The 27,556-nt window shown below is 38.1% G+C and overlaps 1 protein-coding gene across 7 annotated transcripts in view; it reads right to left on the bottom strand.

Annotated features, from left to right (window-relative positions):
* Nucleotides 1-18,430: 18,430 nt before the first annotated feature.
* Nucleotides 18,431-27,556, bottom strand: part of TMEM117 (transmembrane protein 117) — a 395,739-nt gene continuing 386,613 nt past the window's right edge. For 6 of the 7 annotated variants that reach the window (XM_081058188.1, XM_081058187.1, XM_081058189.1 and 3 more), the window contains one exon: nucleotides 18,437-20,509. In XM_081058188.1, coding sequence (XP_080914314.1) covers nucleotides 19,863-20,509 — 647 coding nt within the window. In that variant the 3' untranslated portion in view covers nucleotides 18,437-19,862. Of the gene's footprint in view, nucleotides 20,510-27,556 lie in introns of all 7 variants that reach the window. The other variant, XM_081058186.1, reaches the window with a different exon arrangement.

Raw genomic sequence — 27,556 nt, 5'->3', positions numbered from 1 at the left:
AGCTTATGTCAATGTTCTAAGGCACTTAAGTACCTGTGGGAAGTGTTTCAGGAAAAGCAAGGAGGCCAGTGACTGGAGTTAATAGACGGGGTGGGTGGGAGAGGAGTAGGAGATAACAACATAACATGCAAAGCACAGAACAAAAGACTTTATAGAATTATCCCATTTAGTCCTCACAACAGCTTTATACGCCAGGCACAGTGACCTCCATTTTAGAGGTGACAATGAGTTTCAGAATTGTAAAGTGTGTGATTCAAAATTCTGTTGACCATGAATTCCATCCATCCTAAAGACTGCAAGAGGCTGCAGAATGAAATAGTTAGAAATATTGCCTCTGGGGCCAGACTGTAAGAGTTTGAATCTTGGTTCAGTTAATTACAAACTGTGTGGTATTGGATTAGTTATTTAACTTTTCTGTGTTTCAGTTTTCTCATCTGTAAAAATGGAATGAGTACAATACTATCATATTTTGCTTTTATGAGAATTAAACTAATTAATTTATGTGAAGTACTTATGAATAGTGTCTGACAGATAGTAATTACGCAAAAAGCATTAGCTATTATATTGGATTCCATCCTAAGTAGTTGCTTAAGTAACTAGTGTAATTCTTCTTCCAGCAAATGTGCACTAAGTACCTGCTTCTTTTAGGGTACTGATGATACAGAGATGAATGAGAATTACCATGAGGTTCTCTAAGTCTAGAAGGTAGGAGCAACATCTGACCAAGACAGATACTATTTAAGGAGGAATGACGGATATAAGACAGGTATTTAGACTTAATTATGTTGATAATGCGAGCCTTTGAAAACTTTTAGGTAGTGGAATAAGAAATAATGTTAGACTTGTGAATATATTAGTGTAAAGTATGTTGGACAGTATGGCAAGGTGAGGTGGAGGGAAAATTAGAGAAAGCATTTTTAGAGTTCTAGGAATAGAAGGGAGAGTCTGAACTAGGATACAGTTAACAAGGATGTAGTCGAAGAAATGTACTGGAGAGGCCGTAAGTATATGGACTGTTCAGATGAGTGACATCAGGGAAAGCAAATAATCTAGGATAACTCTTACATTCATGTCTTGAACATCTGGTTGAACTGTTGTACAGCCAGCCATCAGGCAGGAAATTTATGCAAATTGTTGTTATAAAGCCAATTTGGGAGGTCAGAAAATGCTACAATAGTTGGTAAATATGCTAGCCTCTGATGGAGCAGAGGTAGGTGTGGTCTGTACTTTCTCTTCTCCACAACCTGCTACCAGACGGCATGTTACCCTCAAAGCAAGTCTTAGGCCAAATTCTGAGAAATACTCCAACACGATAGCAAGAAGCCATAAAAACAGTGCCACATGCTGCACCAGGCACCTGAAAAGCACTTTGCAGAAAAGGCCCAGGGGACGTTGTTCCAGGACTTTCTCAGAGAAGGGTCAGCCAATCATCTAGTCTGGTTAAGTTACAAAGTCCTGTGTAGAGTGGGTTATGGGTTGGAGGTCGGGGAGAGAGTGATGCAGAACCATTGGCGTGGTAGCCTCTGGCTCTCACTGGATTCTTATTCCATGTTTGTGCAGTAGGATGGAGATGGTAGAAAATGTCTAGCCAGGCATCTTTCTTAAATACATTCATTTCTTTAATCATTAAAAAAAATTAAAATGTTCTAATGTTCCTTAGGCTAATTACATACTCTAGGGTCTTAGATTTTGATAAGGATAATTCAAATGTTTAGTAACCATCCCTGAAGCCTGATTTCTGATGGAGTACTTCAAATACTAACTAAACCCCCCCAGGGTATAGATTCGAATTGATTTGTACAACTGTTTAAAACTTAAAAATACTTCACACTGTGTATAAAAAAGAAATATTTTAAAAGCAAATAATCAGTATAATAGGGAAAGTCTGTGGGAAAGTTTAGACACACTAAATATAAAATGCTTATGGGGTCCAAGTGTATATATTTAGTAAGTATTTGCATATTTAAATCTAAAGTTCAAAAGAGGTCTTAGAAATGTAGAATTAGGCATCAACAATACAAGGGTTATAGATCAAAAAGAGGGACAGAAGAACTGGCCTGAGTAATACACCCATAGTTAAAAATTTGCTTAATCTACCCTGAGTAGATTGCTTGATTTCTGTTCCTTATGGATAATAATCATACCGACCACACTTATTGCACATATTAACTTATTAATTCTCACAATAACCCTGTGAGGTAGGTATTATTATTTCATTTATGTAGATGAGGAAACCAAGGCATAAATAGTTTAAGTTACTTGCCCAATATCACATAACTAAAAAACAAACTAACAGAACAACAACGACAACAGAAAATCCAGAAAAACCAAAACACAAACGTGATATGGAGCCTGTGCCTTTCACCACTAACATGAAAATAAGAGTCGTGTTACCCATGGAGAACAGGTCGGTGGTTTTACCAGGTGAATAAAATGCAGGGATTTTCTTTGTTTTGAAAACAAAAGATCAGGTTACTCTCTCTAAATAAAAGCCATTGAAATTCTGTTTCTTTCTGTCTGAAAGGCCCAAACCCCTCTTAGCGTTTGATGGAGGTTCTTCAGTAAACAATGTAGTAATTGAAACGCACCATTTCTAAGTAGCTGGCTGAAGGGGAGGGGGGACTGTGACAATAACCAGAGACAGGACTGTCAGCAAAAGGTTGAGGCCCACTGCTCTCTCTGTGAAGGGAATTGGGTGTTTGGCTCATCAGCAAGGACAGGCACCCACAAGGAACAATATTTGCACAACTCTCACCAGATGTCCTTACGGATTGCATCTCTGGGAGGGCTGCGTATCCTCTTCTCTCCACCATTTGAAGTCTTGAGCTGAATTTACAGGTCTCCAGGGGCCACCAGGGAGAGAGGAATAGTCCACACCAGCTGCAACCCTAGGTCACTGTCGTGAGTTACTCAGATGGCCACTGAGAGCAAATTCAAGTGCTGTTTTCCCTGGAGAAAGACACAGGGGCTGTGTGGTGCCACTCATCCAGAATGCAATTCCTGAGGACAGACAGGGCCACTCTTCCAGGAACCGTGCTGCTGCCACGAGGGTGGCATTGGCTTCTCACATGCCCCAAAAGCCTTAATTTTAGACCTTTTCTCGTTCTTGCCTGATGATTTTATCCATTTGCGTAGAGGCAGAGGCCGTGAATACAGGATTATACACATAGACCTCATGCTTCAGATCTCAGGTGCACCCTGCTAGCTATGACACTTGTAATCTCTCCACGCCTTAGTTTCCTCACCTGTAAAATAAAGATTATAATAATATCTACCTTATAGCCATTGGGAAGATTTTAATAGCCCTGAGATAGACCATAGTAAGTATTCAGTAAGTGCCAGCTGCTATTATTATTAGTCAGAGCACAAAACTGAGAATAAGGGATAAAACTGAGATAAGGCATTTATCATATAACTTTACATTTGTGACTCACCTGTCTGTAATGTTGTGCCAGCCTGCTCATGGGCCGTAAAGGAATTCATGATGTCTTAATATGTAATACACTGTGAATTAATATATTTTAGAAATCCCATTATTATCTGATAAACAGGACAATTATATCGCAGTCTTTAATGTATATGTGTATTTTTCCTTTTGAAGCATCTTAAGAAACATAAGCCAAATTTTTTTGGACACACACAACTTTTTTGTAGGACTATTTTGCTCCATTTTTATTTTTTAATATGCAGAAGACTCAGGAAATGGAGTGGTCAAAGCCACTTACCATTTCTGAAAAGTTTGGTGATTATAATTAGAGTGAGCCCAATTTGTATTGCATATGAATGAGTTGAACATATTTACTTTTTACTTATCTTTTATTATTAGTTTACCTATTATGAAATATCATATTTAAATATATCCTTATAGATTGCAAGCATTTTTTTAAAAAACCTCTGAGCTCTTATACCCCTTACTGGTTCTGCAACATTGTCCAAGTTCCTGAACTCTTGGACTCAGTTTCTTATTCTGTAAAAAGGAGATAATTGTGTCTCTCACAGACTCTATACAGGGATCAAATGACCAAATGAGTATGAAGTGTTTAACAAAGGGCCTTGAACACAGGTAAGTACTCAATACATGTTAGCTGTTATCATTGCAGTACAATTATTAGATGAGACTGAGCTCAAAATTATTGTGGCAGGAAAAGTAGCTTCTGCATGTTCTTTGTTGGGTAGAGCAATCCGTTTACCTTGCAGCAGGTCTGTGTTTTTTAGGTAAATGTTGGTTGAGTACTTCTGTCTCCACACTTCTCCCTTCCCTCCTCCCCGCTCGCGCGATTTGCCCACCTTTAGGTGAATTCAGTAGTGGGCCTCTTCGTCTTGCCTGTCTGCTGTGCAGGAAGTCCTTTGTGGAGGTATTGTTGTTTGATTAGTTGTAAATTCCAGGGGAGCTTTACAGAGGCTCACCTCACGCCTCCATTTTGATGACATCACTCCCGCCAAAGGTTATTTTGCCCAGTTCAAACTTGCCAAAGTTTCAAGCAAGACGTACAAGCGGTTAGCCTAGAATTGCTGCTCTGGCTCCATTTTAAAATGGCTTCACTTATATCAACTTTTCATAACCCCAAAGGGGTGTGCACCATATGGAAATGGACAATCTAGCCTCAACTTCAAGATTAAAATAGTTTTGGGGGCAGGGCTGCTTTCAGTTCATTGTGACACCAAGATCAGGGGACTCTGAAGACTCAGCACCCTCAATAATATTGAATGTCAAAATCAGTAAACAAATAAAGTGGGGGAAAAAAGATCCAACCCTCTACCCCCCGAATTATTCTTTCTATAATCAATGGCGCTGTATATGAGGATGAACTAAGCTCTTCACATTGGGAATTCAAGGGTGGTCCGTTCCCACTGAGGTTTTTTCTTTTAAGGGTTATAAGTTCTTAAGAGTGTCATCTCAGCAGTATGAAATAACCCATGTGATTAAGAGGAACCAATTTTTAACAGCAACAGCATATGGCAATGGAGGAATCAATAATGATAATAGACTAGGCAGACTTGCCACTTCTCTCAATTGCAGATGGAGCTGAGTGGTCCCTGGGGTGAACAATTGAAGTGTAAACACCTCAGGGAGATATTGCTGGATTCTGGATAATTGGAGCAAGTTCTAAGAGACAAGTTATAAAAATAAAAGGAATAAAAGCATATATCATGTAAAGCTGTCATATCACTTACACTGATTTCATCTATCTACCCATCTGTTCTCTCATTCATTCATTCAATATATATTTATTGAAGGTGCTATTTAAAACAAAGGGCTTTGTAAGATATGATTTTTGCCACAAAGGGGCTGATAATCCCATCAACCAGACATGTTTCATGGGGCAGCACATGAAGGAATATCATGACATTTAATTTGTTACTATCTTGCCAACAAAAACATCATATATTCATAAAATCCAATCATTTGCTTACCACATGTGCTGAAATGTTCCACTCTGTGTGTGTATGAGTGTGCACAAGGCGTTTGTGTTTATAGATTCTTGGAATGATGCAGTACTTCTGCCAGTCTTTGCTTGATTTTAGGGTAGTGACTTCTGTTTTGGTGTGAAAGATTGTTTTGCAAAACAAAATAAAACAAAAGCTCCATAACACACTACTTGGAGAAGAAAGCCTTAGAAAGCATGTCCTGGTGTCTCCCTTGTGGAGACAATTCAGTATCAGATTTGGCTCCCATGGAAGCACTGCTTGTCTTCCCTTCTGATGACCACCCTGGAAGAGGTGTTGATGAAGATAGCTTGCATAATCACCAAGTAATTAACATCCATCCACTTCCATATCAGCCCTATGATTCTAGAATAAATGAATTCCCACCTGTCATAGATTATCAATATTTCCACATCTGTTCAACAAGGGTAATATTATTAACAGTTCAGTAAAACACAGGGCTGCATCTGTGGACCTACTGTTTTTGTTCCTTTGCTACTCTTCTATATTTTGCTTTTTGGTCTCAAGATGCCAAAATAACCATGCATTTTGTATGGAAGAAGACATCTGATCTGATATTCCTTAATCAATTTAATCTTTTTAACAGCATCCCAATATGCTTTGAGTACCTTGGCAGAACGAGGAAAGACTTTACTGCACTTATTTTAAAATTCCTATTTATAGCAGCATCTCTCTGAAGTATTTCATTTCGCTGTCAGAGAGGCAGGCTTCCCCATAGCATCTGGACAGCCCCAAGGCTCTCAGAAAGATGGTGGAGAGGGTCAGGTTGATAGATTGTTTTTGCTGTCTTCATGAGCACAGATTAACTGATTTTGCTGAAGAATCTCTCTGAATTATGACAGACAAAACATTATAACAATGTGATATATTTTCAGTGTGCAGCTCTGGTTTCTTCATACAGAGACTGCCTATCCAGCTTGCCTGTTCTGGTTTATTCCTCATTAATATTTTTCCATGATGCTCAACCTCAGCAATTCCTTCAAAACACAAACACAAGAGCTTAAAAAGCAAAGGCAGGCTATGTCATTCATATATATATATATATATATATATATATATATATATATATATATATTTTTTTTTTTTTTTTTTTTTTTTTTTCACCTGGAGTGTCCAATGATAGAGGCTGACATCAACTACCAAGTCATTTTGTCTACTTGGTTGTTTAATTCCTCTTTTATGGTGTTTTGTTTCTTATGAGCATTAACATATGATACAAAGAACTTCACACTTTGCGATCACTTCCCTTATGCTCATATGCTTCTACAACCCCTCTCTAGCCTGCCAGGCCACTTACCACAATCATAAGTCTATATATATTTTAACTTGGGGTTACTATTTTTTTCCATACAAAGTATATGACCAGGGAAACCAACCAAAGCACTGCTCACTGGGAAGAGTTTTTCTTTCCAATATCTTTCAAGGTCATCCCGGAATGAGCCAGAGAAGAGTTGCTGTCCATTTTCAGCTGGTACCCATATACTATCTAAGTTATCCATAAACCAAGCTTGGGTTCTTTTCCTCTTTATCATTTGGAATCTGCCATCTGTCCATAGGGGTTAGTTGAGGGAAGTATACTATTATAATAGAGGTGGATGCCGTCATAATCAGCATAGGCTGCTATAACAAAAATACCATGGACTGGGGGTAAAAAACAAACATTTATCTCTTATGTTTATGGAGGCTAAGAAGTTCAAAATCAAGGTGCCAGCAGATTTGGTGTCTGGTGAGGGCTGGCTTCCCAGTTCATAGATAGCCATTTTCTTATCAGACCCTCACATGGTTACGAGTTTGAGCTTTGGGCTCTTATCTCCTTCTAAGGGCACCTATCCCAACCTGGAGACTTCACTCCTCAAACCTCATCCAAAACCTAATTACTTCCCAAAGTGCCCACCTACAAATACTATCACATTGACTTGAACACATGAATGTCGGGAGGATCCAAACATTAAATCCATAGCAGATACCATAGGCCCGGTGTGTGTGTCGGGGGTTCTGGCCTACCTGCTCATGCAGCTTGCTAGGCCTGCATGTGTTTGATATACTACTTCCATCTCCCAACTACTGTTGCTGGGCCTGCACAAACTTACAACTGGGATGGACAGAACCCAACCCATAATGAGCAGTTGAGCTGTATGGTCACGTAGTGTCTCATCTCTACCAGGGCCCAACACTACATCAGAAATTGTTCTTCAAAAAGCATGTAATTTTCTGCTGCAGATGGCATGGCCTTGCTCCAGAAACTCAGGGGCCCATGTTGTGATTCTCTAAGTGGGGTGTGGAACACACTCCGCTCTGCTTTTTTTTTCACCACTGATACCTCCAACACTATAGAGTCTGCGGATCTTGTGTTCTAAGTGGTGGCGAAGTTGCTTGCCCCTTATCTTGGACCTCCTGCAAAGTCCTCTCTTTCTCTAGGCTTTAATCCACTTAAAGATGGAAGTCTTTCACGTTGCCTGATATGTGGATGGGGACTGTATTTCTATATGTGGAATGTAGCCTATTAGGTATTGTATTTTTTGTGTGTGTGTTAGGAGGTGCAAGATACAGTAATTTGGAGGAAATGCCTCAGTATGTTCTTAACTACGGGACCTCTAAAATGTTTATGAATGTGTCAGGCCCCTGAATTTTCTCAGGGCCAAGGTCCTACCCTATGGGTACATGTCTGTTCCCAAGACCTTCTGTATGCTAGCCATCTCTTGCTCATTTGTCCCTATAAATATAGTATCATTGATAGAATGAATCAAGGCAAAGTTCTGTAGCATGTCCAGATGATTCGGATTTCTTCCGACTGTGTTTTGACTGAGGACAGGAGAGTTATCCTTCAATAACACTATAAATATTTTTGTCTGTTCCATGTGAATTCAAATGGCTTCTGATACTCCTTTCTGATTAGATAAAAAAGAATGTGCAATGCATTTGTGTTGCTCCAGGAAGGGTGTGCCCCTGGGTAAGGTGGCTCTCTGCCACAGAGGCCCACCCTGAAGAAGTGACAGCTAGTGATGTCCAGTGATTACATTTCCTGCAGCTGGGCAGCCAGTCCTTCGGAGGGGAACTGCGCAGCACTTTCCCAAGTTTATCACAAGTCATGAAGAGGCTTTTTATTGTTAGTTAACAACTATTTACAGAATTGAGGTTTTTTTATTTTTCAAAGACTGGAGCAAAGCCAGAACTGAAACACATGCACTCCTGTCTACTTTCTCTGTATTCTCTGTATATGTAAACCCAGACATATTCGCCACTTGATTTCCCTATATTCAGGTTAGCATTTTGAGGAATGGTACATATTTCACCTCATTGTATGAGTTGAAATCTTTGGCAATCTTTCAGTCTTTGTAAAGATCTGAGTTACAAGAACCTCTTCTGGGGTCCTTAAACCGGATGGTCCAGCCCACGCTTATCACCATTTCCCTGCTGCCTCCAGTGAGCACACTAAATGAGAATCCTAGTGAAAGTAGGGCCTATTTGGTGTGTCATCCTCACACTGGCGGGTTCTGAGTAATTTTGTCCAAATGTGGAGAGGGAACCTAAAGACACCAAAGTCAAAGCTACATTGATTTAATCATCTCATTGTATTGGTGGCATCTTGACATCCATTCTTTGTCAGAGTGATGTTTAAAATATTACTATATCTGTGACACCATTTCCTACTTAACATTCTTTTGATCTTTCCCATTATCTTCAGAAGAAAGAGCAAAGTCCTCAACGTGGTCCACAAGGCCCAGGCATGATCTGACCCCTTCCCAGATCTCCCATCTGAGACAGGTGCTCGAGATACGGGATGAGCCTTACAAAAACAGAGAGAGGTGTACTTTAAACACACGATTACACAAATAATCACTTAATTGTAGCGATGAGAAGTACTGCCATTACTTCTGTCTTTTTCTGAAGGCAGCCTGTTGTAAAAGCAAATGCAATCTTTCCTGCCTCAACAAGGCATTAGCCTCTGGCATTATTTCAGTGTTTTTTCGTTTTGGCACATGAACATCCTTTTATCTGCAGGTTCAGCTTTGTTCAGTCATGGATGGTAGTGACTCCTACCAAAGTATAGCAGAGTTCTTAGAGCATCATCAGCGAGCTCTGTTCTCATAAGCCAGCTCCTGTTTGGGGTGGGGTGAGCATTAAATATTACTTATCCTCATATGGTGTGTCTGTTGGGCAGGGCTAGATTGCAACCTGGTCTCTTGTCTCTAGTCCAGCTCTGCTAGTGTCTTACCCTGAACCCCACACCACTTGAATGGAGGCCAAGTGACCCACAAAATGCAAACTGGTCAATCCCCAGCTCTGGCTGTCCTTGTGTTCCTTCTTGGGCCTCTCCCACAAATGTTTCCTGCTTTAAATTGGTCAGATTCCTCTGGAATCATGACAACACCTTGACAGCTTGAGCAGTGTCTGTTGTCACACCTCCACCCATATTGGATCCTTGGGATAAAAAGCATTTCCTGCCTCCTTGGACAGCCACTCCTCAGCCCTTTCAATTGGATGAACCATGCAGGGAAATTAAACCCTTGCCCTGGCTCCTGTTTTCCTCAATGTCCAGATTTCGACTTGGACTATGACACATATTTAAACCCATTAGGTTTCAAAAAGAAAAAAAATCTGCTGTGCTCTGTCCTTTATAAAGGACAGTAAGGAATGGGGCTAGCAGTAGGCAGAGTAGAAAAACAGCTTACAATCACTTCCTTGGGGTAAGAGGTGACTGACGATAACATTCCAAGGAGGCAGAAGGAGAGGACATGAAACCAAGTCTCTCCTAATGTTTCGTTCTTACCCACGTCAGCATCCTTGCCGGATTGCAGGCTAGTAAGGCTGGCTTGGATGCTCACACTTAGATCCCACACTATTGATTCACTTAGGGCTGCGTGCCCGTTTTCTCTTCCAGCCCATACAAAACTAATCAAATTAATGGATGCTGTTGCTGGTTCTCATCAAATGCTATTAAAATATAACTCTTTCATGAATAATTCTAAACACTGACTCAAAGCAATTGATTACAAGAACTACATATTTCAAATGGGAGGAATAATTGATGTTTTCAACATGTAAATAGGCTCCTAAGGAATTCTAAGATACAAGTGAAAGGAGTACAGCTATAATCACAGCTCATCTGAGTTTTAGAGCCTCTGATTTGGGTTTATTTTCCAATTTTGGCTTTCAGGGAACAACACGTGAAATCCTGTAAACCTGTTTCGTCCTCTTTCGCTATGTGCAGTCCTACTTGTGGATTCCCTGAGTGCTTTGGGTCTGCACTTAAACAGCTACAATCTGCTGAAAAAGTTATGCAGAATGTGGAAGGGGGTAGTATATTTCCTTTCTTCTAAAACACCAGTGTTTCTGAGTACACAGTCAGTCATCTTATAACTGCTTTCCCAATCAATCATAGTCAACTCAGCCACGCAAATCTGTAGTAGAAGAAACTAATTAGACTGGTGATGATATAGCACCCCTGTCTTAGGAATTAAACCAGTACACTTCCAGCTGCTGCTCTGATTTGCTGCTCTTTGTTTTAACCGTCTCTCACACTTTGTCCTGATTTGCCCTTAGTACCTATCTTGTCTCCATAGATTGAGGAAGTTTGTATACATTTTTCTGGCTCAACTGTGACACTCCCTTTTAACTATATTTTTAAAATTTGCTATCCTTACCCACCTTATGATGGTTAGCTTTATGCTCAGCTTGAATGGGCCATGGGTACCCAAATTAAACATTGTACCTGGGTATGTCTGTGAGAGTGTTGCCAGGTGAGCTAGCACTTGAACTGGTAGATTCAGTAAAGTGGATTGTGGTTGGGTAGAGAACAAAAGGCAGAGAAAGAAGAAATTCCTCCAGTTTTTCCTGCCTCACTGATTGAGCTGGAACATCTCATTTCATCTTCTTTCGCCCTCAGACTGATCTTTATCATTGACTCCCTTGGTTCTCAGGCCTTCAGACTCAGACTGAATTACACCAGTGCTTTCCTGAGTCTCCAGCTTACAGAGGCCAGCTGTGGGACTCCTTTATCTCCAGTATCCCGTGAACAAATTCCTCATAATAAATCTTCACGTATATGTATATATCTATATCTCCTATATCTATAGCTATATGTATATCCTACTGTCTCTGTTTCTCTAAAGAATGCTAATATACCCTTCATTTCTCAATTCCCCATATCAACTATAAGTAATGATCCTGCCTTCACCTAACTGAAAGGATTTGACTGGCAAATTCCATTTGCCTACAATTTATGACAGAGGGCATCAGAGAATTTGAACATATTATGCTACATAAATGAGACAATTCTAGGTATGTTGCTTCATTCGTTATATAGTTATTCATTCACATTTTATTGATTTAGGAACTATGACAAAAGATAATGTATAATTCCTCCCCCCCACCTCAAGTCATCATTATAGGCAGGATCAAGGAGTGTATAATCTAATAGGAGATAAAGACATATAAACATAGAGAGGAAGAGACTGTTAAAGATATTATAATAGATTAAAGGTAGATCATGTAGGAATACAATGAAGGGCTAGTCAGTTCTATTTTAGAAGGTGAGGAAAGATTTAATAAAATAGATGATACTTGAGTTGATCCTGGAGGTCATGGTGGGAAAAAAGGATTTCAAACAGAGGACACTGAGCAAAAGCACCGTTGGCTCATTAGGAGAGCAGTAAGTAATTCAGCGTGGCTGGATGATTAGAATCCTCTGGGCATGGAAAAGAAAAACAGGAAGCGGAGAGAGTTTTCAGTGCCAGAGAGGATTCTGCATTTTATCAGATTCCCAAATTAATGTTTGTTAGAGAATCACCTATGGAACGTTTAAAACCTAGCTTAGCTTCCGTTTCATCCTAAATCCACTGAGTTGGAAATTCCAGGTGTGAGACTTGGCTGGGTATGTATTTTGTAAATGCTACTATGACTAGAAATTCTGCAAATTGTTCCTTGTCCTTTGTGGGCACGGAGCTGAATGACATTTTCCAGCATCCTTTGCAGTTAGGCAGGCACTGCAGCAGTCTGGTAAATGGAATGCAAAAAGTGATGTATGCCATTTCTAGGTCTGTTCCCAAAACTTCCTATAGAATCTTTCTTACCCTCTCTCCTTCCTCACTAGCCACAGATACACAGAAGACTATAAGACCCCTGAGAGTCAAAGAGCTACTTGTTGGAGTATGCCTAAATCCCCAAGTCGCTGAATGGAAGGGCAGCTAGTGGACATTGAATTCAATTGCAACATGAGCGTGAACAAGCAAGAAATGAACTTTTATCCTGCTAAGCCATTGGGAATTTGGAGTTGTATGCTCTGTCATTAAAAACCAATGCTGAGCAGTAAGTGGCCACTGAAAAAGTTAACTAATGTATCATATTTAGACTCTAGAAAGATCATTCCAGTAAAAATGTGGAAATGGATAGCACTGGACAAAGTGAGAGTTGGGAAGACCAGTTAAGTCCACATTGCAGGTATCCAAGGAAGAGATGATGAGATCTCTGCATGTCAGTAAGTGATAATGACAGAGAGGAGGGGAGTAAACCTGTGAGACAGACACAAAGTAGATACAATCTATTCCCACTGGAGACCATTTGGATATGAAAATGGCAGAGCCAGTTTTCTGGCCTACTTGAAGCTCTAAATATCACTCTTAAAATTCAAGAACATTATAATTCATTCAAAGGTAACGTTATAGTAATTTCATCATTACCATATCTAAATAGTAATTGTTAGATTTGTCTTTCTGGATTTGGCAGTCTGTCTTTCATCTTACACATTTTGTTTCAGTCAAGAATGACAATTTTTAAATGTAGATCTTACCAAGTATGATTAGGTTGAAGTCAACTGGTCCATCCAGATAAAATAGTATATTCAAAGGAAATAAGTCTATAAACTGAATGGAAAATCACAATATTGTTTTAAAATGTGATTCTATAAAGCACCGAGGTGGCTTGGCCAAGGTGTTGCCTTGAATCCACGAAATGCTAAGCTGGCTCTTCATAAAAAGCAAGGCTGGGGCGACATCCTGTTTCAGAAACGGCTTTCTCAGCTGCATCCAAATACAGTCAGGAAGAGCCTGAAGTGCGGGGCTCAGGTGTCTGTGTAGGCTCTCGTTTAAATGTCGAAAACACCAGTATTTTCACTTCAGGACTTATGAAAGGTGGCGCATTACTGGCACAATGCGTAAGTTCTGCTAAGAGAAGCTGGTAAAGAATTATAAAAGGAAGGCAATAATTTAAAAACTCTAGAGCAGAGAGGAAATCTTGAGAAGTGAGACTAGCCTAGCAGTTTGAGAGATTATAGCCATTGATTTTAGACAATTTAGCCACTGCTTTAAACGAAGGGATCTGAACTTCTGTTAAAAGTGAAAAGGGATTACACTGCAGCTTGCAGAGTTCAAAACAACTACTGTACAGAGAGAGAGAGAGAAAATTAAGAGCAAGAAGCCTAACCATGTTCTCTGGCGGCATCATCCTGCAGCTGTCGGTGAAGGCAAGTGGAGCGGGCTCTGGGAAAAGGTGGTCAGGAGGGGCCGGGGGCCCCACCTGCTGCTGCAGGGCTTGCTGCAGTGCACAGGATGCTTTCACGTACAGTCCCAGTTGACCCTCTTCCAAATTCTTGGAGGTAGTCCCATTTGGGGGTGAGAAACAAGGGTTCAAAGGGGCATGTCTTCAAGGCCTATCGTAATACAGCTTGCTCGTCTTGATGAAACCACCTCAGGGATATTGTGGATGCCTGACCATGGCTCTGTACACCAGAAGCTAAACAATAATGAATGCCAACTATAATTTTATATATATAATGTGATGGCTCGGAGGGATAGTGGATCGGGGGAGGGGGATTCACAGTGTGAGGGATATAAATGATGAACGTCTAAGTATTACCTTGTCTTGTACACCTGAAACTAATAAATTTAAAAAAAAAAAGATTTTTTTTAAATAATACATTTTGAATGGTCATTTCAAAATACAGTTTCTAGAACTCTTATTTAAATTATGCCTTCTAAAACTGGCCATTAGCTAATCGTTTTTGTTTGCTTGTTTGTTTGTGTGTTTGTTTGTTTCAATATTTGTAACTACCTATTTCTCTTCTGACAGTTGCCTGGGGCTGTGTCCAAAACATGCAGAGGTCCATTATTTCCCCTCCCAGAGGAAAGTGAAATCATGAAAGAACCAGTTCTAATGCTGGAAATTACATTAAGACAAATCTGTGTTGTGCTTTACATCAGAACACCTGGCAATGAACTAAGTGTTTCTGCCATTTAATTCAACCGTATCCATTTGAATCATATAATTAAACTTGTAAATTGCATCCAGGCAGCTGTTAGGAATTATTTAACTTAAATTCCTGAGAGATAAGAATTGTTCGATATCAAGCATCTTATACTTTTACAGTTGTTCCTCACCAACGATCCTGTTTGAAGTGGATACTCTAGTTTAGATGGATGTTTATGAAGGATTGTAATGGGAAATGTCACTTTGGAGTCAGACAAACCTAGATTCAAATCTTAACTATGCATTTTCCACCCTTCTGACACTGGGCAAGTTAATAAGCCTCAATTTCATCATCTGTAAAGCAAAATTAACCATACTTACCTTCAATGGTTAATGTGAAGATTAACTGGAATAATTTGTTTGCCCATATAAAATACTCAAAAATGGTTGTATTATTAATATGAAGATTGAGCAAAGATCTGGATAGAGTGAAAAATTTTTATTAGAGTGAGGAGCAACTATCAATTGGTTTTGTTACTTTAGTTCTCAGTTATAAATTATAGTGGGTCTTCTCAATGATGCAGGCAAGTCTTTAAAAAGCCCAGTAGTGCAATGATTTGGTGTTAAGAAAATTAAGACCTTATGACAAATTGTGTTGGAGGACAGAGGTAAGGAATAAACCTGTGAAATGCATTATATGTGTTTTATATTCTCTAAAGTAAAATAACTTATACCTCATACTAAGTTAAAATAATATCAGTGGTATTTTACACATATTAAATTGGTAATAATAGTGTCCAATTTTGTTTCTCATTAAAGTTTTTCAGAATGCTTATCACAAAATATCTGGAAAATATTTTTATTCTCAAGATGTCAGCTTTTATATGCTGATGATATATTTACATACAGATTTTGCCCCCATGTTTGTTCTCCCATCAAGGATTTCCCAGCCTCTCTGAATTGTTTTGATTTTTGTCTTTATCTTCTCATATTTCCCACTCCCCCAAAACCTATTTCTATAGTTTGTTTCATGGGTCCCATGTCTCCTCTCCCAGGTATCACCATGCTCCCTGGGGCAGACAGAGTAACTCGAGTGCTAGAATGTTTAAGAAACCAACCCACTGACCAACCAACCTTCTACGTAACCTCCTCAGTTATGTTGAACATACCTTTTTGAGTCTCCTACCTAAGAGTAGGAATGTTGGAATCATGATAACTTTATGTTGAAGTTCCTTTTACAAAGGCTTCACTCCCCTCCCTAATATTTTAAATCTTGTCCATATGCCACTTTTCATTTCCAAGACTTCATTGCAGCTAATTCCACTCATGCTCCATCATCTGCCTAACATTTACCTTCCATTATAAATATCCATCTCTTTTTTCAATTATCTTCAACAAGAGTAACTTATAAGCTGCAAATACTACATCTAAACTTTCTCATTTTTCGAATTATAATATAGTTTTAGTCCTAAATAATAGTAAGCCAAACATTCATGACTTTGATTTTCTTATCTATATTGGTTCCCACATTGGTTCACAACCCTATGCACACAAACGTGTTTAAATATAAAAATAAGGATAAATGGGGAAAGTGCCAGTTTATCTGTAGCAAAACTAACTGGTTGCTTTCCCCTTCTTAAAAGCAGGGCTAGATAATAGATTAGAGTTAGATTCAGAGGGACAAAGCTGGAGGAAATCAGGCCAGATAGAGTAGTGAGCCACATCTCGGTCTGAGGGGCAAAAGCCAATTAAAAGCATAATACCCACATCGTGGTTGCATAACCAAGAGTTTTAATTTAAAATAGAGATTAGTTTAGAGCAGGGGTGTCTAAACTGTGGCCCGCGGGCCAACTGCAGCTCATGATCCATTGTTAATTGGCCCACAGCAAATTCCAAAAGTATATTTAGTTTACTTCAATAAACCAGGTGAGGCAATATGTACTTCACCTCGAGTGAGTGGCCCAGCTGTTAGTGTATTTTACCACATATGGCCCTTGGTAAAAAACATTGAAAAAAGTTTGGACACCCCTGGTTTAGAATGAGGACCAATAGGTGATAAGGTAATGGGGAAGTTCTGAAGGGGAATTCTATATGTCAGAATACCCACTTGACATCATATGCCATCAATTATAGGGGCAGCTGATTTATTAGAATTATCTTTCTCATGTTTCATATTGGGTTGTGTTGGTGACACACAGGACAGCCAGAATAACAACAGAATTGCTAATAGAGCCTAGCGGTGAGAACCCAGTGGGTTACAGAGCCCAGTGGGAGAACCCAGAAGGTTGGTTGGTTGGTTGGTTAGTTGGTTGGTTGGTTGGTTGGTTTCTTAAAACATTCTAGCATAAAGTTACTCTATGTCTGCCCCACCTTCAAATCTGTGTGTCTGTGGTGAATGACTTCTTTCCATATACTGGCAGCCAGTGGTGCTTTTGGACACTACTTGTTGTGAAATCTGATGTTATAAAAGCAAAAGGAGATTTTGTGCTTGGTTGAATCTTAGAGCAAATGGAGAAGAAATAATTCTTAACATTTCTGATAAGATTTACTGTTGATCTTAGATTTGCTAAAATAAGGAAACATGATAAAGTAGCCACCATGGGGAGAAGCCTATGGTTATATAATATAAATGGACATGTGGTAATGAGATTTATGTCTAAGCATATATTAATAGGCATAAATTCACACTGTTTATTTAATTTTCCATTTAATATACTAATGAAGTACTCTATAATGTAGGATGCTAAAATCACGTCAAATCAGTGCAATTTCTGCACTGTGAAGAATAAAATACTGTAATTACTAAACAGTAGAAACATAATTGTTTATAGTCCTTAAGCATCACTGCAATTAAGGCATCACATTTGTTTTGCTTTCTTCAGAATCTGTGGTTAATGATTTTTTTTTAACTTTTCATTTTCTGAGTTTACATATCCTTTTTTTTAATGTCCATGATAGTCCAAAATGTTTGGTATTCAAAAAGCTCTGTAGAGTCATAGTCTATTGATATATGACTCAGAATCTAATACTAAACATAAATGGATGTGATTTTTAACTTTGATTTTGTTTCATTTTCTAACCTTTAATTGGCAAAGTGCAAATGGAATGTACAGTATCCAAAAAAAGTAGCAAAAAAAAAAAAAACGGAAGGAGACTCGTGTAGATAAAAAGGTCCAGATTGGTATATACAATTGGATATTGGAAGCTTTTGAAGGTTCAAATCTTGTTTGACTATTAAAATGCTATCCCTGGAAATTATTCCATTTTGTACAAAGACTTATGAAAACTCTAAAGATGTACTTTCATATCAACTTATAGTTTCTCCCGCCAATCCCTAGAAACAGATAACCATAGTGCTCTAAGGTTTCTTATTTCTTTTTCTATCTTATTTCTACTGATTAATTCCCTCATTGGAAGGAACACTTTTTCCTTAATACCCACATAAAGATTCTCAAATGATATTTTCATAAAGACTGCATACTGATAATAAACACCCACTTTCTAAATCAATGTCCTTCATTCTATAAGACAGTGACTTTCACAATAAATAAAAACATAGTCCTAGGTATTATTCTTTTCTTGCCCTAGAGACAAAAGTTGAATGTCCTATGCTATGCAAATTTGGTAATGGTCACCATTATCACGTCAGGGATAACATGGTTTCTTTGGATAGTATTTTCAATGGGTTACTATCGTGAGGTTGATCTCCGTATTTTCAGTGTCAGCGATATTTATGATACTAAGTAGTACCATACATGGCTATTAAAGGAAAAGGAACAGCAAGGGCATAGTTCCAATTGCTTAGTAAACAATTGTAGAAGGATGTTTATTAAAGCTGGCTCTCAAGTGACAGATAAAGCCATAGTTCTATTATGCATGCTAAATTCAGCATGCTGCAAGCTTAAAAGCAGATAGATCAAAACAAGATTTAAAAAATATCATAAAGACAAATACAGTTATGTCAGTATGTGACAGGAAAGTAATTTTGCCTTAAAAGTGATCTTCCCCAAAGCCCTCAAGGAACATGTAACCAGAATTTATGGAACAAAATTAAAGGCAAGTTGGGAGTGTTCAATTTCATAATTTGCCTGGCATAGAGTTAATTTTTTTTAAATGGGCTGTTGTTTAAGATACAATTGAATCCTTCTATCATAAACAAAAAAATGACATAACATAATTACTGATGTATAATTTTATTTATTGTGAGATATTTAATGCTTAAAAAAAAAAGCACATACAAAACAAGCCACTAAACAGATCCTTTCATGCATATCCTTTTCTACCTCACAAGATACCCCTGCATGATTTTTAGAAGAGTTTCCTTGCTCAGGGTTGGCGTACGTTTTTCCATTTTCACTGTCCAGAGCCATATTTACAGAAAGATGTACAAATATTGTAGATGGTAGGCTGTGCAACCCTCACGTGATTAAACTTAGTTTTCTAGGGCTTTGTGTAAATGCCAGTAAATTTGAGAGTTCACCCAACTGTGCCTCTTAACCTTTGTTCCCAAAGGTAAAGGGCAGGATTTTTAATCAAATAGCAATTTATCTTTAATTAGAAAAATATAATTAGGTATTATCATCTAGTTGCAATTACTGGTTGGAGAAAGTCACATTTCACAAGTAGTGACCCGTGAAATTGTTCTCCTATTATGGAATTTTGCATCTGTATTTGTATTTGGCAGACAGCCAATAAAAATGCAAAGGTAATCACCATGCATCTCTGCAGTCCAGCTATCAAAGTCACCAACTCCACTGCTGAATAAGGAACCAAGAGATACCTCCTGAGCCACACCTCGCTCCATCTGTTTCCTGCTCAGACATCCAGTAGACATCAAAATAACGGTATACAAAAACACCCATGTGAAGTAGATTAGAGAACTGTTCCACACTTCATTTCTGGTACAGTTAGAAACAGTTTAATGTCTCAAGGCACCACTATGGTTGAACATCAGATACACAGAATCAGCTAATCTACGCAGCAAAGTTAGTAAATAGCTTGCGCAACTGTGAAAAGCAATCTCTAGGGGACTGTTAGATATACAGTAGGCACGTGTATCATAATACAAATAGAAAACAATGAGTCCTAGAAAAAGCATGTTGAGCACCGTTGTGGCATTGTTTGTATTTCTTTACCTAACACTAAGTAAACCTTACATGTACAACAAGAAAGACTAACTTTTTAAAGTTACACTCAGGGTTGCTTTTTGTGCTATCTCCACATAAGTGAATCTAGTTCGTAGGTGTACTTTTAGAAGTCGTTGGGTCTGGCTTAGCTTCTGTCGTGCTGGAGGACTCATTCAAGTGCGAGCTCAAGTTTTCCGACGTTAGGTGGGAAGACTTGTAGACAATCTCATTGAAGTCAGATCTGATGCAAACCGATGGAGGGTCATTCAGTGGGTCTTCCACTGAGACCTGGGTGTTTTCTCGAGTGAGTCCCATGTCTTTGCTATGTTCTGATGGGGATTTTCTTTTCATGCGAGTGTACGTTTTGTCCTGATTCTCCATGCCTGGCTCATTTTTCAAAAACCGTCCAAAGAACCAAATGAAGAATCCAAACCACACAAAAGCTATTAAACTTGGAACAAAAGCCAGACACTTGACATCGAGGCTAGCCCCTGTGAACCTGCTGTGTAGGAACATGTCTCCTTCAACATATGTTTTATTCGTCTGAGGGTTAGTGTGATTAGACCTCCATTCCCAGGATAGCTTGGTTCTGTTCAAATCCTTTAAACTTTCTGAGTCTTTCACTGTATAGATCTTCTGCCCTGGGCCGATATACTGTCCGTATTCATGAGGTTTATAAAATATCTGGTTCTTCCACATATTAAGGTCCAAAATCAAGACGAGAAAGATAATTCCATAGTTAAACCATTTACCTGCATTAAAAAAGAAATACTGTATATTAGTCAAAGACCCATAAAACTGCAGTAGGGTTTTATCCAATAAAATGGAGATAATGGTATAATAGTATAAATTGTTAATGTTTTAGGCCTGTAAACAATTAATTTTTTGAGAGTGCTATGCTGCCATTAAGGGAATTGGCAAAGGAAATTTTCTAAATGGATTCTAGGCATATGAAAACATAACTGTAGTTCCCACAGCCAGTAATTTATGGTATTTATATTAACCAGATTAAGTCTCCTTATTTTATAGGTCCCACAGCTATATTCAAATTTGGTTCCATGCAGGTTATTCTTAGAACATTTCAATTAATGTTTAAAAACAAACTTCTAATGAAATTCTTAGAAAAGTCCAACATATAATTCAACATCTCTTACAGTTTTATAATTATGTCTGGGCAAGACATAAATCATTTTGCAAGGCAAGCACAGCAATATATCAATTCACATTGAATTCACATTGCTGTTTGTAGGTGACTTGTTGATTAAACCGTTAGTTGATGTGATTCAGATCAATAATCCTTAAGCATTCATTTCAAGACTTTAGAAATAATTGCATCAAATTCTCATTGAAAAGAATCCATTTATCAGACATATAAATATAACCAAAGCTAATGAACTGTTTTAGAAGACGATTTAGAGAGATCGGAACTACTATGATTTCTTTGCAGTATTTTAAAAACTTATATAAATAAGCTATTATTCAGAGACATATTACCTAGCGATAACTTTACATCTTCAAATGGAAAATGTGGAAACAATTTCAAGGAATACTGGATTCCATTATAATTCATAATTGTAATTTATTGCAACTTTTAGAGTAGCAAGTATATCCTAATAATGTAGTAATGCCCACCACATAGACTTGGTGTAGCAAATTAGGTGGTATATGTAACAGGTTCTAGAAACTTTAGATATATATCAAAATTATTTTATTTTGTATTTGGAGATAGCAGCATTGAACATTAAGTTACTGCTTCACGTGATTATAGAACTCTTGGGACAGGAAAGAGATGGGATCTTGGGCAAACTTATTAAACTAAGAATGGTAAAAATGTATTTTGTGATATGTAATCTAACAGAATATATAGCTATATAAAAAGCTAACTTTGTGAGGTGTTTAGGAAAGTATTTTATTATCATCATTACACATTTTCAAGCTCCTGTTTTATGTGAGATTGAAGGGTTTTAATCCTGGTTCCATTTAAATTCTCTAAACCCCAATTTCTTTATATGCAGGTAATAATAGTACTTATTAAAGCTGTTAGCATTTTTCATGAGATTATTAGATGCTAAGCACAGTGCCTAGTATAATAGGAACTCAGTAATTATTACTATTGATATCATCAAAGCCTTGCCTACACCATGAAAATGTCTTCATTTGCATGAGAAGGTACAACTTCTATATGAAGAGAATTTTTGAAAAATTTATGACGGGAAATTATAACTTTGTCCTGAAATTATTCAACTATATAGGTTTTATAATATTTGTAATTGCAGCTCTTACCTGAATTATTTATTTTGCACACCTAAACTAGAAAGTGAGTTGGAACACTACAAACATTTTCAGGTATGATATAATATTTATAACATCTGGCATTGTTAAGATCAAACTGCTCCTGCCCTCCTGAATCTTCAAAACTAAAACCGATTCTCACTAAGAATCAACCATGAGACAAATTAAGAAAGCTAAAGCCAGAAAAATGCAACCAAGTACAAAGGTGAGCATCATTAGGAAACATTTATTGTGCTCACAATAGCCTCTTCTGTAGGATACTTAGTCAATGCTGAGGACATATGTTACTGCCTGCCTTCTAGGGAAGAACACATCATCTTATTGGGGAAACAGGACAGGGACATCAACAGATAAATGGTAATAAGAGGCCACATTTGAAAGGTGTCAAATGAGTGATCAAACAATAAATGCTGAAGATGTTGAGAAAATTGAGGGCTAATTTCTGCAGAGAGGATTTTAGAAGAAGTAACAATTCATGCGGTCCTTGAAAGAAAAGCAGGACAGAGAGCAGTTTACAAAATTTTGCATTTCTTTTAGTTTATGTTTTTATTATGCTGCAGATAGAACAGCATACAGAAAAAGATCAGGTGATGTGGAAGAGAGAGGCTGAGGGGAGAAAGAAGAAAAGGAATGGAGAATATTGTAGGAGGAAAAAAGGCAGGAGATGAATGAGAGACGGGTGAAATGAAAAAAATTCAGAAATTTTCATCCAGTATTAAGGAGGCAGAAGAGTGTAGCTGCCATGATAGAAAGCAAGTTGTGAGAGGAGCTTTGGGTGCTTCTCTGTTGTAGGAGATTTGTACTTATTCTCTTGCTGTAAAGTATATGTGGTATAAAGCCAGACAGGATTGTGAGGGGAAGATGTCCTTGCACTTATATGATTTTCACCTTCTTGACTCACAAAGGTCCCTTGGGGAGACTTGCACCCTCTCTAGATCATTTTTATAAACTCAATAATAGAGTGGTCCTCTATACAGGGGTCCCTGTTTCTAGGGTAACAGGATATCAGAAACTGAAGATAAAGAGTAACACATAATCAGGGAGAAAAAAAGAATGCCTGCGGAGCTTGAAGAAGGGTGCTTTTCTTGGGGAAAAGAAACTCACTGAATGTTAATAGACAAAAGAAAAAACATAAAATAGAGAATAAAAATGGAAATATGTACACAGGGTTCTAAGAAGAAACCCTGAAGATAGGAGGAGCTTTTACCCCTACTTTAAAGTTATTTTTCTACCACCTAAGATGAATCGTGCTGAGTCACTTTGACCCTAAACTTTGCACTTGATCTTAGCCAAAAGGCCAAGAAGCAATGACCACTAAACTTTGACACTAAAGAATCACTTTATATTTTTTCTCTTGTGACCTAGAGTCTGAATATTTGGATGGGATGGAGAAGAAGCATATTAAAAATGTGACGCTTGACATCCATTAATGGATATCATCACCCTGCTCTAACACATCTTAACCCATTTGTGAGAGGGAGTACCACAGTGACAAAAACTGCAGACTGGAAGTCATCAAATGGAGATTTCATTCTAACACTAAACTCAAATAAGACAACCTGTTTAACCTCTTTAGACCACAATAATTTCATTTTCAAATTGAGGTAACTGAACTAAATGCCTTCCAGTCTATTCATTCTGTCTTCTTCCCCACATCCTTCTACTTATTAGCTATGTGAATTCATTTTTTATTTTTTCATTTTGTGAAATGGAGAATAATACCAATGTGACTACATCAAAGGATTATTGTGAGGATAAAATGAGAAGTTATATTTGAAAGTTCTCTGAAATATATTAAGTTTGCCAAAAATGTAAGGTAGTATTACTTCTACCATTTCTTCTACTTTTTCAGTTCAGCTAATATAGGATCTTGGTGATAGAATTGTGGGAGAGAGCAGTGTGTAAGGGTTTGTGACAAAGATATATGCTAAAGGTGATCAGTTTGGATAAAACAGAATGAAATGTTGAGCACTGACATTAATGGGTATTATCAGTGGACTAGTTATCCAAGAAAGCCCAGTGTGAAGCTATATGGAAATATGCTCCATGAATCAGCATATTTAACATGTTAAAATGTAGAAATTGGTAATTTGTCTACAGTTCGCAGTAGTATTGGTCCTGAGGAAAGATCTTTTTTGTACACAAATGTCAAGGCTGAAGAACAGGGAATAGTGGCTCTTCCCCCTCCCCTGCCCACACACACCAGCAGAGAGGCCCTGTGGGACGGGGGAGTGCAGAGGGGAGAGAAGAGACTGAGGCAGAATCCCCCTACTGATACCCCATTTCCTTGTTTTATTCTGTAGCAATAACATGCCCTTCCGTCCACTGTCATAGCGATTCAGCTGCAACCTGAAGCTGCTGAAAATTTAGAAGAAATGGCTCTTCTTATTTTTTCTTTGTTTCCAGCCCACTTGACATAACCTCTGGTCTGTGTATCCATTTGAACAGAGGAAAAATGTTCATCTTTCTCTATCACCCATCCTTACATTTTCCCATACAGTGTTTTGTTACCTTGGTAATGCTTCATTCTCTTAAAAAAAATTACTTCTATCCTATGAGATGTGGCAAAGCAGAAAGTAAAATCAGGTGAAACAACTCAACCTCAGTGTTCTTGTGTGTAAGGTGAGGGAGTTGAGTGATATAATCCTTAAGGTTTCCTCCCGGCTCTAAAAATCTCTGATGAGTCTGTGAAATAAACATTGCTTAAACTTTAATGTTTTAGGATGGACCAGAAAATCTCCCCCTTAGAACAAAAGAGATGGAATACACGATTTTCAGATGGAGACAGCTTTCCTAAAAAAAAAAGATTGCATATTCTGAGATTCTGAGAAACACTGTTTACTACAAAAAATAAATTTGAATCCCTGAAATAACCCATAGGGAAAGGATATAAAACACAAAAAAGAATAGAAAGTGCTTTTATTTTCATTTTCCCAAGTGTGTTGTTGTGAATGTACAGTCAACCATAACAAGAGGTTTGGTATTTCAGCATTAATCATATAAGAGATTTTGTATTTCCCCCTGTTGTTTCAACTACATAACATAATGTAATCAGCAAGGAGGTAGGGTAAAAATTCATGCATTATTTCTATTAATCTCCTTGTTGGAATACCTCACTGTCTCCTTTAATGAGAAATCACTGCATGGTGTTGGTGGGATTACCTCTTTCTTGTCTTTTGTGCTTTAATGAATTTTACTGATTATCAAAAATGATATTATAATGGTAATTTTATCTTTTTACTTTGTGGGAGTCTATAGAATCTTGGGCTAGTTAGTTTTAAAAGGATTCTCCATTAAATAGCACCCTCACTTACCATCAGAAATGACAATTTGGAGGAAAGTGCTATTTTTTCAAGTAAGGAAAAAAAGACTATAAAAGGCTGATATTTCCACCACATAACAAACCTTTCAGGATTCAAATCTGTGATCCTAATATTTACAAAAATCTTTGACTCAGTAGAGTTGCTAGTTAGCATTGTGGTTGAGCTGTGCTGTGGGCACCTGTATACCAAGTGGGTGCTACCCGTTGGCCAGACTCTGCTAATCCAGAGCAGATAAATGAAATAGTCATATTCCACAAAGCCATTTAATATCCATCATGGGATAGCAAGAAACCATGGCCTTGAAGAAGATAAGCTTTGGATAAGTAAAGAAATAACAGTTTGCTGTAACACGCTCCTTGGGCATATTCAACATCCTCTCACTCCAGACATGAGCAGTGAAAACAGGACTCACGGAATTAGCATTTCTTTAAGTCCCTGCCTTGGTAATTTAGAAATATCTAGAAATCACACTAAGTGCTTGTGCCATGAGGAGACCATTTAGTAAACTGAAGACACTTCCTAAATAATTTATGAATTAATAAGAGTTATTTGAGTTAGTAAAATATCTTAAGACGTAAAAGCAAATCAAGATAGCTACCCAAGTGCCTCTTGCCATTGTTGCTTCCTAAGTGGGGCACTGTTCTTTTAGGATACAATCCAATACGACGAGTAGAGGCAGACACTTGTGATGATAAAAAAGAAAGAAAAGGCCATGTAGCTGTACTGCAGAGTGAACTGAATGTTCTTGAGACTGGGAACTGTGTCATGTTCATTCTTGTATTCCTTAGATCGTAGCTTGCTCGGGTTTAGGCACATATTAACTCAAAAAATGTCTGTTAAGCATAAGCAACAGGTAAATTATGAGAGAATGTGTTCAGAAAAATGCAATGAGTGACGTTCTAGGCTTTCAAATCAAATGCATATGTCACAATGATCTGGTGAATTCCAGGATACTACTAAGATCTAACATCATCTGGAAAATTTGGAAAGTAAAATATTTATGTCTCAAAGAGTATGATTAATTATATATTTCAAAGTTCTTCCTCTGACTGTGAAGACAATTTCTGAAGAACATGTGAGTCTTATAACAAACGTCCTCATATATACATAAATGATGACGGAACACCTCAGTTTGAATAGGGCAGACCAGCCCAGAGCAGCAAGGACTCACAGGCTATGGGCAAAGCAACCATGGCCTGGAAGAAGATGAGTTTTGGACAAATGAAATGAATTGCTGCTCTCTGTGGAAGTAACATAGTTAACTCTTAGAACTGTATGAATGCATCGAAAGTGGAAATTGCTTCAGGAAAGGTTTAGAAAAATTCACAACTGAGAGAATAGCAAAAGGTCCTTGTGTACTCTGGATACGTTCATAATCTTGGGGGACTGTCATGGTGAACAACAGGATGTATCATGTTTCCCTGTAACAAGTCAGATTGCTAATTTTGTCAGACAGAGTATTCTGCGGGACAGACCACTGGCCTGCCCTCCCCAGCACTTCCCATGATCTGACTGACACAGGAGAGCTATTTAAAAAACAATCTGGGAATTCATTTGCCAGAAATCATGCACCTTTGGAAATAAAATGAAGGTTTGTTTTTTTTTTCACTATTCTCCGCATTCTCGCCATTGTAAAGCACCTGTGCCCTCACGCCATTCAGGAAACTGAAATGGAACACAGACACTACAGAGGCTTGTTTACTTCTACATTTTCCATTTTTGCCGAAAGGGTTCCCGTGGGCATCATTGTGCCAACAGTGTGAATTCTCTCCTCGCAGATGCACAGGCCTTCCTTCTGGCCTTTCCCCCAGCCCCCTCCTAATTTACTCAGATGATGGCCACCAATGGGACACTTCCTTTGTCCGTCTGGGATGACAGATGGCAGAGCTTCCACCGGGATTGGCATTAATAGGACTCAGAGGAGCTTCCAAGACTGAATTGAGAGGCCATTCCTCTCTTGTCTCCAGAGACTTAGTACATCATATTTTGAATCCATCTTTGCACTCACCTTATAGGTAAAAGGGAAGACAGGAGAGGAGAGAATTATACAGTTACACTTAGTATTTACTTTTAGGAGAACAATAGGCTTGGAATGAATGACTATCCATTTGTCCCCTTTGTTACTGAAGTCATAATTCCCAGAAAAACATATTTTAACACACCCTTAGATAGAGATGATTTATT

Source organism: Rhinolophus hipposideros, assembly GCF_964194185.1.
Source record: "Rhinolophus hipposideros genome assembly, chromosome: 9".
Lineage (NCBI taxonomy): Eukaryota > Metazoa > Chordata > Mammalia > Chiroptera > Rhinolophidae > Rhinolophus > Rhinolophus hipposideros.
The sequence above is the reverse complement of the archived record's forward strand: the minus strand, read 5'-3'. Positions and strand labels throughout refer to the sequence as shown.